Genomic DNA, 12,420 nt, shown 5'->3' with positions numbered 1-12,420 from the left:
TTTTCAAGACAGGGTTTCTCTGTGGCTTTGGAGCCTGTCCTGGAACTAGCTCTTGTAGACCAGGCTGGTCTCGAACTCACAGAGATCCGCCTGTCTCTGCCTCCCGAGTGCTGGGATTAAAGGCGTGCACCACCATCGCCCGGCTCCGTGCCTTCTTTTTGACCTCTTCATGCACCAAACTTGCACAGACACACAGACATACATACAGATGACAAGATACTCAGACACATAAAATAATATTAATAATAAAATATATGTAGACCATCACCTTAAAAAGGAAGAAAGAAGCTCTACCGCAAAGGAGAAAGTAGATAAGTCATCAACAAAGACTCTTAGCATCACTCTGTGGCCTCCACACACATATGCAACACATGCGTGCTCTCTTGCACGTGACCATGTGTGCATACATACATACATAGATACATATGTGAAAAGAGAAAAAAATAATTGAATTTTGTCAGGCAACAAAAGCTTAAAAGCAAATTTCACACAAACGCATTGATGGAGGAGTGTGACACTTAGAAGAACTGAGATAGAGGCAGTGTGTATAGAGCCTGCGGACCAGCAGCTAGGCGCCATCATTCCCAGCATCAGAGAAAGGAAAGAAAACCTGAGTTTGGGTATTAAAAATGTTGTTTCTAGAACATAATAGAAATACACTGAACTAATTGGAACAGATTGGAAAGGGTGTGACTTTATCATAGGTTCTACTGCATTGATAATAAATGCTAGTTTGTTGGAGTTTTTTTTCCAGTAGTTTTATGGCTTTTGTCTTTAGTGGTAGGAATTGAACCCATGACCTTGTATATACTAAGCATGCCTCTACCTCTGGGCTACAGCAGCCAGTTTCTTATTAGTTTTCACCAAAGACAAGAAATTGGGGGTAAAAATCATTTTATAGGTAAACTAAAACATCTGCCTGGGAAAGTGAGAGAACTGGCCAGCCCCATCGCCATGTTGTCCCTTACATCTATCTTTTCTTGTGAGGAAATTGTTTGTATCCACAGACAGATGAAAAAGGTGATTTGAGGATTGAAGAGCTTTACGGGCCTGGGGACTGGACCAGTGACTCACCAATGACGAACTCTTGTTCCTTGCTTTTCAGAGGGCTCAGCTTCTATTACCAGCAGCCCCTCAGGCAGCTCATAGCTCTATGTAACTCCATCTCTAGGGGATTTGACACTGTATTCTGACTCCATAAACACCTGTGCACATTTTGCACATTCATACAGACAACACACACACATGAAAAGAATTAAATATAGAAGCAAGAACCCTGTGGTGTTAGAATGAAAGGGCAGGCATATCTAGACCATTGGTTACTAAACATGGGACTACAGGTTTGTGTCAAGTTCTCTTTGTAATAATCATTTAGGAGGGGCTAGCAAGGTGTCTCAGAGGTTAAAAGCACTGATGCTCTTCTAGAGGACCTGATTTCAATTCAAAACCATCTGTAACTTAGTTCCAGGGAATCCAAAGCTACTAGGCACCCACATGGTACACAGACACACTTGTAGACAAAACACCCAAACATATAAAATAAATAGAATCAATCTTTAAAAAGATTCACCTAAGAGCTTGTTAAAAATTCACTTCCAGGCACTGGAAAGATAGATTAGAAGTTGGGGGCACTGGCTGCTCTTCCAGAGGACCCAGATTCGGTTCCCAGCCCCACCCCCCATGGTGGTTCACAATTGTCTGTGACTCCAGTTTTAGGTGGTCTGACACCCTCATACAGACATACATGCAGGCAAATTCCCAGTGCACATTAAATAAATAAATCTTTTTAAAAAATTCACTTTCAGTCCTGTGTATTAGATTCTGATTCAGCAGGATTGAGAGACTCAGAAATGCTTACTCTTTTGAAAACATTTTATAATTCTGAGGGATTTTTCCGTTTTTCTGATTTTTCTGTTTTGAAGGTAAGAAACTAAGTCACATGAAGGACATTGTTTCTCAAAGTCACAGAGCAAGGTAGTGGCAGAACTTTAGTAGAGATCTAATTCTTCATGTTCAGCCGAGTACTCCCTGCTATGGGGAATTAGTGGAAGGTAGGTGAGGACGGTGATGCTGTTGGATGGGAAGAATGCACAGTAGAAGTTTGGTTGAGGGTGCCTGGGAGCTGAACTCATGGGAGAGTATTTGTCATTGCTTACAGCACGGGAGAGGTGCTTTCTGCTATGGAAATGCTGGTGAAAAGAGAACAGTTTCTGAATGCTGGAGCAGAGTAGTGGCCAGGGCCCCACTCAGGCCTGGCTGGAGCTCAGGGACCGCACAGAGCAGATCCAGTATCCACTGCATCCCTTTGCATTCCGGGAGGCACTCTCCGGAGACTAGTGTCCTACAGCTGCTGTTGTGTTATTGGCTGTCAGGTTTCCTGCTTGTTTCCTCTTTCTTGTATGCATTATCTTCCCTCTGTGTTTCTGTCATAGATGGAGACAGACGCCCCTGGACTATTCAGAAGTTTTCCCCCTGATTGCACTGCTTTTTTGTATCCATAACCAAAGCACTAAATATCAGTTGCACTATATTCCGTTATGTTCAAACTCTTAGGTTCTCATTAACTACTCTTTCTTTTCTAAATTATCAGCAGGTCCTTTGAGTTAACTCCTGTTAAATCCATCCGCTTCATCTTTAGTACTGTTTGTTTTGGGGTTCCCACGTGTTTATTATTTTGTAGGTATAGTGGTATGCTCTTACTTTATGTACAAATCTTTTTTTCAGGGAAAATGATAGAGTCTTGGGAAAATTTCTTACATAAACTCCTTTTTAAATTTTAAACAGAATACAGGTGCCTATTAAATATGTGTAGCTGGTTGATTTCTTTGCCTCCGTATAACCTGACTCACAACTAAAATAGCATAATTTATTCTGGCTATAAATGGCTGGGCATCTAAAGGTGTTTGGAAGGCAAGTGAGAGGAAGCAGGTTTCCTAGAGTGTCGGAGTCTGGTGCCCCAACATAAACTAACTGTCTCTCTGGACCGGCGTGGAGGCTCGGAAATAACTGAGACACAGTTCACACAGCAATATCAGAAGGGAGTCTCAGGGTTCATCCAAATCCTGAAGATCACCTGCATTTATTTTCCAAACATCTTTCATCCCCCAAGATAAACTGAGGGCAAAGTTCATTAGCATCCTGTTTCTGGGGTCGTAGGACTAAAGTCACATCCGCAGCTCTGTCACTAGCTTGGAACTGACACCTCTTCTTGGGCTATCTTCATAATTACAAAGAAAGGATCAGCACAACACCAGCATATCCTGAGCTCCGGAGACAGCCAGTCTGAAGATGCTTTTAGCACCTCTGTTGCTATTGTGGCTTGAGAGACTGGCTGCTGATGCAGAAATATGTGGGCTGTATAAATTTTTGCCCCACACTAGAGGAAGTGAGAATAATAAGGTTGCACAGTGGCACTTTGCTTATCTGGTTCTGTAGTTCAGATGAGGGTGCCTGAGTATTAACCGCTGCTTACACTTGTGTACAGTTTCATTTTACTTTGGATCTCTGTCTGCCATAGTTACTTTTCCCTCCAAGCCACACACCCTCTTGGATTTGATGATGTTGTCCGATTAGAAATTGAGTCCAATATCTGCAGGGAAGGTGGGCCGCTTCCTAACTGTTTCACGACTCCATTACGTCAGGCCTGGACAACGATGGAGAAGGTAACTAGATCTTCAAATAGTAAACTACAGGAGTTTTACTTGTGGAGCCTGAAAATGCATTGTATAGCACAACAGTGGGAAACTGAAGTGGTATAGCATAGTGATTAAGAGATTTGCACCAAACCGGGCAGTGGTGGCGCACGCCTTTAATCCCAGCACTTGGGAGGCAGAGGCAGGTTGATCTCTGTGAGTTCGAGACCAGCCTGGTCTACAAGAGCTAGTTCCAGGACAGGCTCCAAAACCACAGAGAAACCCTGTCTCGAAAAAAAAAATAAAATAAAAATAAAAGTGATTGTGTCTGTAACTCAGTGGTACTGGCTTGACTGTCATGTGAGAGATCCTGGGTTCCATCCTCAGGACTTTTGGGAGAAGGAGGACAAAATAGCTCTTAATAAAAGTTGATTGGTAAGGAATTTGTACTAGGGTTTTTTGTTTTGTTTTGTTTTTGTTTTTTTCAGCGGTATGGGGGCATTGGAGACCCTTCAAGACAGAGTTTGATTATGAAGCCCAGGTTAGCTGTGAACTCATGATCTTCTTGCCTTCACCTTCCAAGTGCTGGTTATAAACATGAGCCACTGTGCCCCAACTACCCTGCCCTAATATTAACAGTAGCGGACTAGCAGGTAGCTAAAGGATATGAAGACATGAGTGATGCATTCAGCAAACACTTTTGAGTATTTCTACACTGGTTGTTGTTGGTGGTAAACCAATGGGGCTTTTGACCTTTGACACTTAGGTCTAAGAGAAGACATTTCATTAGACAGACATATCCACAGTTGTGCTAAGTGCTGTGAAAGCCGTTGGTAGTGGAAAATAAAAATGATAAACATGAGTACTTATTCAGTATATTCAACCCATTAATAATTCCTAATGACTGTAAAAACATGCTCCAATTAGCATTTATTCAACAAGTGTCCTTAGTTACTTGGAAACAGATAAAAAATTAGCATTGGGAAGCTTGTACAGATAATTTGATGTGTTGCAAGTGATATACAATGATAACATCCTTTTGATATTCACCATATATTTGAAGGCTAGAATTCAACTTAGAAGTCATATTCCTTGTAATTTTTTGTTTACTCATTTGGGGGGTTATTTTGGTTTGGTTTGGTTTGGTTTGGTTTGGTTTGGTTTGGTTTGGTTTGGTTTTTTGAGACAGGGTTTCTCTGTGTAACAGCTCTGGTTGTCCTGAAACTTACTTGGTAGTCCAGGCTTGCTTCTAACTCACTGAGATCCGCCTGCCTCTGCCTCCCGAGTACTAGGATTAAAGGCGTGCACTTCTGCCTCCTGACCCCTTTGTAATTTTTTTTCTTTTTTTTTTTTTCCGACCCTAGCCCACCCAACATGTAGGAACCAATAAAAAGCTTGTTGCTACGGCCTTTGTAATTTTTTTAAAGGAGTTTTTAGTTTTAGTTTTCATGTCTGTGTATAAGTTTGGATACCTGGGTGAAGGTGCCCATGGAGGTCAGAGGTGTTCTGTCCTCTTGGAGCTGAAGTTACTGACGTGACTGTTAATGAGAGACTTGTAGGTAAAGCTTTTAAAGTTAAGTACTAGATGTGTTTGGTTTTCATTTTTAAAATGCTGTTCCTCTTTCAGGTCTTTTTGCCTGGTTTTCTGTCCAGCAATCTTTATTACAAATATTTGAATGACCTCATCCATTCAGTTCGAGGAGATGAATTTCTCGGAGGAAACATTTCACTGGCTGCTCACGGCTCTGCCTGCCTTCCTGAGGAGTCTCACTCAGGTGGTTCCGATGTCTCCTCTGCTCAGGTATCAGCTAATGTCAGTCTTTCAATGAGAAGGAAGGCATACAGAGCCTTTCCTTCGAATGCCAGCAGCTGATCCCATTGATATGTTTTAAGTAGTAGACACAAGAAAGTAAAATTAACTTGCTTGTAAATTCTAGTCAAACTGCCAGTTGTGATTAGGCTTATGTAATACTGTATCATGCTCTTTCACTAAAGCTTCCGTCTGCTTGGCAACATGGCTTTTCATTTTAGTAGCCAAGTGTGTTTGTATTCGTGCACAGCAGTGTGCCTGACATGTGTGCAGAGGCCAGAGGTCAGCCTTGGATGTTAATCCTCGGGCCTTGGTTTTGGGACAGAATCTTTTACTAGCTCAGGACTTATTATTAGGTTAGGCTAACTGGCCAGCAAGGTGCCTGTCTCCACCTCCCCAGATGCCATGACCTCTGCATGGCTTTCAGATTGACCTGACTGTGTTGACATTGACAGTAACATATACAGAAAAACTGGGATCGGGTAGGCATACACTCTGATGGAGGTACATTAGCAGCTCTGAAATTCAGTGTACTTGTTATATAAAGCTGAATTTAAGTAGGGGCCTTTTGGGGGAGCCGTCTCAGGCTGCAGTCATCCAGGAGTAAGCAGCAGTGGTTGATGTTTTCTGCAGCACCTGTCAATATCTGTACTTAGACCAAGGGAAGGCCTTGCCATCCCATGGTTCTGAGGACTGGGGTCCTTGATATGACTGTGCTCATGTCGACAATACACATTCACACAGGATTTCCACTCAGGACTTCATCTGTCCCTCACATCCCAGGGGCTGGGATTATAGGCATTTCACCATTCCCAGACTCTGTGGGTCTGGTGCTGTGGATCTTAGGTTTTCATGCTTGTATGATAAGCACTTTTCTATCTCTTCAGCCCAGTAAGAAGTATTTTGAACTACGTTTAGTTCAAAACTGAAGAGCTCTTTTATAATTATTTGAGAAATTTTAATAATTAAATTTAGGATACTTTTTGTTACTAGTGAACTCAGATTGTTTTGATTTATTGAAAATGTTGTATTTCGGATGGGTGTGTGAGTGCAGATCCACACGTGTCACAGTGAGTGTGGGAACCAGACTGCAGTAGTCAGTTCTCTCCTTCCACTCTGGGTTCCAGGTGGAGAATACACGTCCTCCCTCGGGCTTGCTCTTCTTGCGAGCACACTTACCGCTCAGCTGTCTCGTTGTCTTGAACAAAGGTCTCTTATGGTTTTCTGGTTGGTTGGTTGGTTGGTTGGTTGGTTGGTTGGTTTTGGTTTTTCGAGACAGAATTTCTCAGAAGCTATGGAGCTAGTCCTGGAACTCTAGACCAGGCTGGCCTTGAACTCACAGAAATCCACTTGCTTCTTCCTCCTGAGTGCTGGGATTAAAGACTTAAGCCACCACCACCCAGCTCTTACACGTTTTTTTCTTACCGATTTTGAGTTTGTTTTGGACTAGAATACTGTTATACCTTCCTTTTTGTTTGTTTTTTGAGCTGTTTTTTTTTTAATATTAGATAGCATACCTTACCTGATTCCCCTAAAATCATAAGAAGTAGCATATGTCCAAGACAGCAAATCAAAAGACACTAAGAAGTTAACTGAGGGTCAGAAGGTAAGTTCATTCAGAAAATGCACTTGTCATGCAACCTGAGTTCAAGTCACATAACTTGGAAGGAAAAGAACATATTCCACAAAGTTCTTTGGCCTTCATATGCACATGGTGGCACATGTTGCCCACCCCCACATCATGCAACCATGGACATGAACAATAATTTCTTAAATTAACTGATTTTTAAAATTTCTGTACTCTGTGAAATTTCACCGTATATATTAATCAAAGTCCTACCCATTATCTTCCCACCCCTTAATGCCTTGTAAAGTTGTGTCTTTTAAATTTTTATTTTTGAGACAGTGTTACTATGTTGTAGTAAGGAGGCCGCTTGTTGGTTACCAGCCGCTTAACCCCAAAATAATCACACAGAAACTGTATTAAATCACTGCTTGGCCCATTAGCTCTAGCTTCTTATTGGCTAACGCTTACATCTTAATTTAATCCATTTCTATTGATCTGTGTATCACCACATGGCTGTGTGGCTTACCCGGTAAAGTTCCATCCAGCAGAGGCTAGGCTTCTCTCTGACTCTGCCCTTCTTTCTTACAACATTCAATCCAGTCTTCTCTGCCTAACTCTGCTCCTCCCTGCCCTGCTCTGCCATAGGCTCAAAGCAGTTCTTTATTCATTAATGGTAATCACAGCATACGAGGGAAATCCCACATTACTACGTAGCCCTGGTTTTCCAGGACTTGAATGTGTAGACCAGGTTGACCTCAAACTCTCAGATCCACTTACTGCCTCCTGAGTGCTGGGAGTAAAGGCATTCACCACCACACCCAGCTCCATTCTTACCACCTTTTCCTCCCCTCCCAGATAATTTTGTAAGCAAGTGTGTTTGTATGTGTGTGCACAGGGGCTAGAGGTCAGCTGTGGATGTTATTCCTCAGACATTACTATGTGAGTGTCGAGGAAACTGCTCATTGGTTAAGAGCACTCGCTGCTCTTGTAGAGAACCAGCTTGATTGCCAACACACACATCAGAAAGTTTAAAACTGGCTGTAAGTCCAGCGCCAGAGGCTCTGATTCCCTCTTCTGGCCTCTGTGGGCACTCTCAACACACATACGTATGAATGAATGAATGACTGAATTAATTAATTAAATCTTTTTTAAAAAGTGATGGGACATGGTGACACATACTAACTTTAATCCCAGCACATAGGAGGCAGAGGCAGGCAATCTCTGTAAGTTCCAGGACAGCCAGGGCTACATAGTGAGATCCTGTCTTTCTTTTTTGTTGTTGTTTTGTGTTTTTTTGTTTTTTTGAGACAGTTTCTGGGTAACAGCCCTGGCTGCCCTGGAACTTGCTTTGTAGACCAGGCTGGCCTCAAACTCACAGAGATCCACCTACCTCTGCTCATCCCCATCCCCCCACCTCTCCCCAACCTGCCAAGTGCTAGAATTAAAGGCATGAGAGCCTGTCTTTTGTTTTTCGATACAGGGGTTCTCTGTAGCTTTGTTTGGAGCCAGTTCTGGAACTAGCTCTTGTAGACCAGGCTGGTCTCAAACTCACAGAGATCTGCCTGCCTTTGCCTCCTGACTGCTAAGATTAAAGGTATGCGCCACCATCGCCCAGCTAAAGATAGGTTGCATTTGCTTTGGGTTTTTGTTGTTGTTGTTATTTTGTTTTTGTTTGTTTTTTTTTGTTGTTGTTGTTATTGTTTCAAGACAGGGTTATTATATGTAGCAGCGGTAACTGTCCTGGAACTAGCTCTTGTAGAACAGAACTCAAACTCAGAGAGATCTGCCTGCTTCCACCTCCCAAGTGCTGGGATTAGAGGTGTGTACCACAACTGTCCAAGAGCCTGTCTTAAACAAACAAACTTGGAGAGATGGCTCTATGGTTAAGAACACTTACTGACTGCTCTTCCAAAGGATCCATATTGAGTTCTCAGCACCTATGTGGTGGCTCACAACAGTCTGTAACTCCAGTTCCGGGGGGCTCTGACACCCTCTTCTGGCCTCCAAGGACACTAGGCAGGCATGTGGTACATAGAGTACATACATGCAGGCATTTACGTTTAAAGATAAGTCATTGCCAAATCTAAAGTAATGAAGACTTGCAAATTACCATTTTCCTCTAGAATTTAAGTTTTTGGCCCATTTTAAAGTTGGTTTTATATATGGTGTAAGATAAATGGTTAACTTCATTCTCTTATTTGTAGAAAATAATGACTGTAAATTATTATTATGATGATAAGCTCTTACTATTTAGCTCTGGCTGGCCTAGAACTTGATATGTAGACCAAGCTGGCCTTGAACTCAAAGATCACTTACCAGTGCACGACCACACCCAGTACCCAACTTCATTCTCTTTCCACTAGACATCCACACTTCTCAGCAACATTCCTCAAATACAAAAGAGAAGAACAAAAAACCCTTGGTTTTTTGGTACTGTATTGTTTTAATTAATATCCTTTTCAAAAATCAATTGACTGGGGCTGGAGAGATGGCTCAGTGGTTAAGAGCATTGCCTGCTCTTCCAAAGGTCCTGAGTTCAATTCCCGGCAACCACATGGTGGCTCACAACCATCTGTAAAGAGGTCTGGTACCCTCTTCTGGCCTGCAGACATGCACACAGAATATTGTATACATAATAAATAAATAGATATTTTAAAAAAAAATCAATTGGCTGAACTTGAGGAGTGGCTCAGTGGTTAGGAGCACTGGCTGCTATCCTGAAGAACCAGGGGTTCAATTCCTAGCACCCACATAGTGACTCTCACAGCCATCTGTAACTCTAGTTCCAAGACATCCTATGCCCTCTTCTGATTTTCTTGGGCACTGCATGCACATGGTGCATTGACATACATACCAGCAAAACATAAATTAAAAAGAAATTTTAAAAAATGAGTTGATCAAGTCTAGTCTGTTGAATGTCTGTGCTTGCGTCAATCCCACTGTTGCTGTTGTTTATGTATGTGGAGATGGGAGGTGTGTTTGGACGTGACGTAGCTTGCTTGTGGAAGTCAGGACAGCTTGTGGAAGTTGTTTCTTTCTCCCATATCAGTCCTGAGGCTTGAACTTAGGTTGTCAGGCTTGGCAGCAAGCCCTGTTACCCACTGATCCATCTCACTTGCTCTAGTTCTATTGGCTTTAATTCTCTGGCTTCGGTATGTTAGGATATATGCGTCTTCTTTTAACTGTGGTGAGTTTGGAGTAGTTTGCTTTGGGATTTTTTGAGACATGGTCTCCCTGTTGTAGCACATCGTGACCTCAAACTCTCCATTTTAGTCCTTGGGCCCTGAGGGGTTTTCTGTTGATGGTCTTACAGTTGGAGTATGTTAGTTGCCTGTCTTTCTCATTGCTGTACCATATCTAACAAAAGTAACTTAAAAAAGGAGCGGTTTATCTTGGTTCTTGGTTCTTGAGTACTTCTGTCAGCTCAGTGCAGTTGGGCATACTGCTACCAGTGCCTTCTAGACACCACAGTGACATATTCCTCTAATATACTCCAGTGCCCCTTTCTTAGTTACATATTTTGAGGCCTTTTTTCTCAGCATATGACCTATTCAGTTATTTTATTTAATCCATCTCTTAGTTACAGATTAGGTTTACTCTTCCCATTTGGCATTTTAAACAATGCTCCAGTGACTGATGTTAACTGTAAGTCATTTTGCACACATGTGAGCTTATCCATAACAGCTCTGTGTGCAGGGTGTCACCTGTGTGACAGGGTTTCTCTGTAGAACAGGTTTGGTTGTCCTGGAGCTCACTCTGTAGACCAGCCTGGCCTCAACCTCACAGATTTCCGCTTGCCTCAGCCTCCGGAGTACTGGGATTAAAGGCGTGCACCGCCACCTGGCTATTATACCATTTCTAAGACTTGGAGTTCAGAGTCAACTCAATAGCTTTATATTTCAGAAAAATGCCAATTCTGGATTTTTTTTCTCTTTCTTTTTCATTTTTTATTTTGAAATTAGAATGCTGGAGAGGAACTGACTATACTTAATAGTCACTGTAGGTGTGGTTCTTTTTTTTTTTTTTTTTTTTTTTTTTTTTTTTTTTTTGGTTTTTCGAGACAGGGTTTCTCTGTGGCTTTGGAGCCTGTCCTGGAACTAGCTCTGTAGACCAGGCTGGCCTCCAACTCACAGAGATCCACCTGTCTCTGCCTCCCAAGTGCTGGGATTAAAGGCGTATGCCAACACCGCCTGGCTTTTTTGTTTGTTTTGTTTTTTGAGGCAGCAATTTTTTTGTTTTTTGGGGGGTTGGGTTGTTTGTTTGTTTTTCTAGACAGGGTTTCTCTGTAGCTTTGGGGCCTGTCCTGGAACTAGCTCTTGTAGACCAGGTTGGCCTCGAACTCACAGAGATTCACCTGGCACAAAACAAATTTTAAAGGAAGACTCTAGGGGTTTCTTGAGTTTTCAAGTCTGTCTACTTCTTGGCATGCTACTTAACCTATTAGTGTCTCATATTTAATACTGCAGCTCACTAAAGGGCATAAAGGAAGTCATACATGAAAAACACTTAAAACGGTGTCTACCATCTAGGAAGCATGTGGAATACATCCTCCCATCTTCTCTCCACTAATATGTATCAGATTGATGATTTCATAGTTACATGCTATGTTCTAGGCTGCCTGCTCTACACATTCCATGGGATTCACATTTTACCTATTTTATTTAGTCACCTGTTTTGAGACAGGGTCTCACTATGTAGTCTTGACTGGCTTGTAATTCAGTACATATACCAGGCTCACAGCGATCCGTTTGCCTCAGCTTCCCGAGTGCTGGGATTAAAGGCATGTGCCACCATGTAAGGCCATTTTAGCTATTTTAAAGTCTGGATCTTATAAACAAAAATAAACATAAAGTGAAAAGATGCTGATATTGCTTGTTTGTTATGTAGCTATTAGGAATGTACTTAGTGGGGTTTTGAGCCTAGAATAGAAAGACAACAGGATATTGATGGAGGAAGGTAATTGATTAATTATAATAAACCAACTGCTTGGCCTCATAGCTTAGAACATAGGTGGGTGGAATAAACAGAATAGAATTCTGGGCGGAAGAGGAAGTGAGGTCAGACTCTGCTCTGCTCCCGGAGAGACCGGACAGCTCTGCTCTTTGGAGCAGAGACACCAGGATGGACGGAGGCTACACTCTTCCCGGTAAGCGCACCTTGGGGTGCTTACACACATCATTAGAAATGGGCTAGTCCAGGTGCGAGAATTAGCCTGTAAGGGTTAGAGTTCATGGGCCAAGCAGTTCTGAAATGAATACAGTTTGTGTGTTGTTATTTCGGACATAAGCTAGCCAAGCGGCCAGGGTGTTGGGGACGCAGCCCCGCCGCTTCTTATTTCAACAGGATATTTCACTTACTGACATTTACTAGATAGATAAATATAAAGTAACTTCTTTCTTAAATGTGGTTTG

At 42.2% G+C, this 12,420-nt stretch overlaps 1 protein-coding gene across 1 annotated transcript in view; it reads left to right on the top strand.

Moving 5' to 3' along the window:
- Positions 1 to 12,420, top strand: part of Akap10 (A-kinase anchoring protein 10) — a 63,226-nt gene that overhangs the window by 32,430 nt on the left and 18,376 nt on the right. Inside the window, exons 8-10 of the mRNA XM_050163608.1 lie at positions 1,923 to 1,974; positions 3,461 to 3,662; positions 5,260 to 5,469. Coding sequence (XP_050019565.1) covers positions 1,923 to 1,974; positions 3,461 to 3,662; positions 5,260 to 5,469 — 464 coding nt within the window. The remainder of the gene's footprint in view (positions 1 to 1,922; positions 1,975 to 3,460; positions 3,663 to 5,259; positions 5,470 to 12,420) is intronic.

Source organism: Alexandromys fortis, unplaced genomic scaffold (assembly GCF_014885135.2).
Source record: "Alexandromys fortis isolate MF-2015 unplaced genomic scaffold, M_Fortis_MF-2015_v1.1 scaffold_149, whole genome shotgun sequence".
Classification (NCBI taxonomy): Eukaryota; Metazoa; Chordata; class Mammalia; order Rodentia; family Cricetidae; genus Alexandromys; species Alexandromys fortis.
Note: the sequence above shows the minus strand (reverse complement) of the source record. Positions and strands in the feature narration are given on the sequence as shown.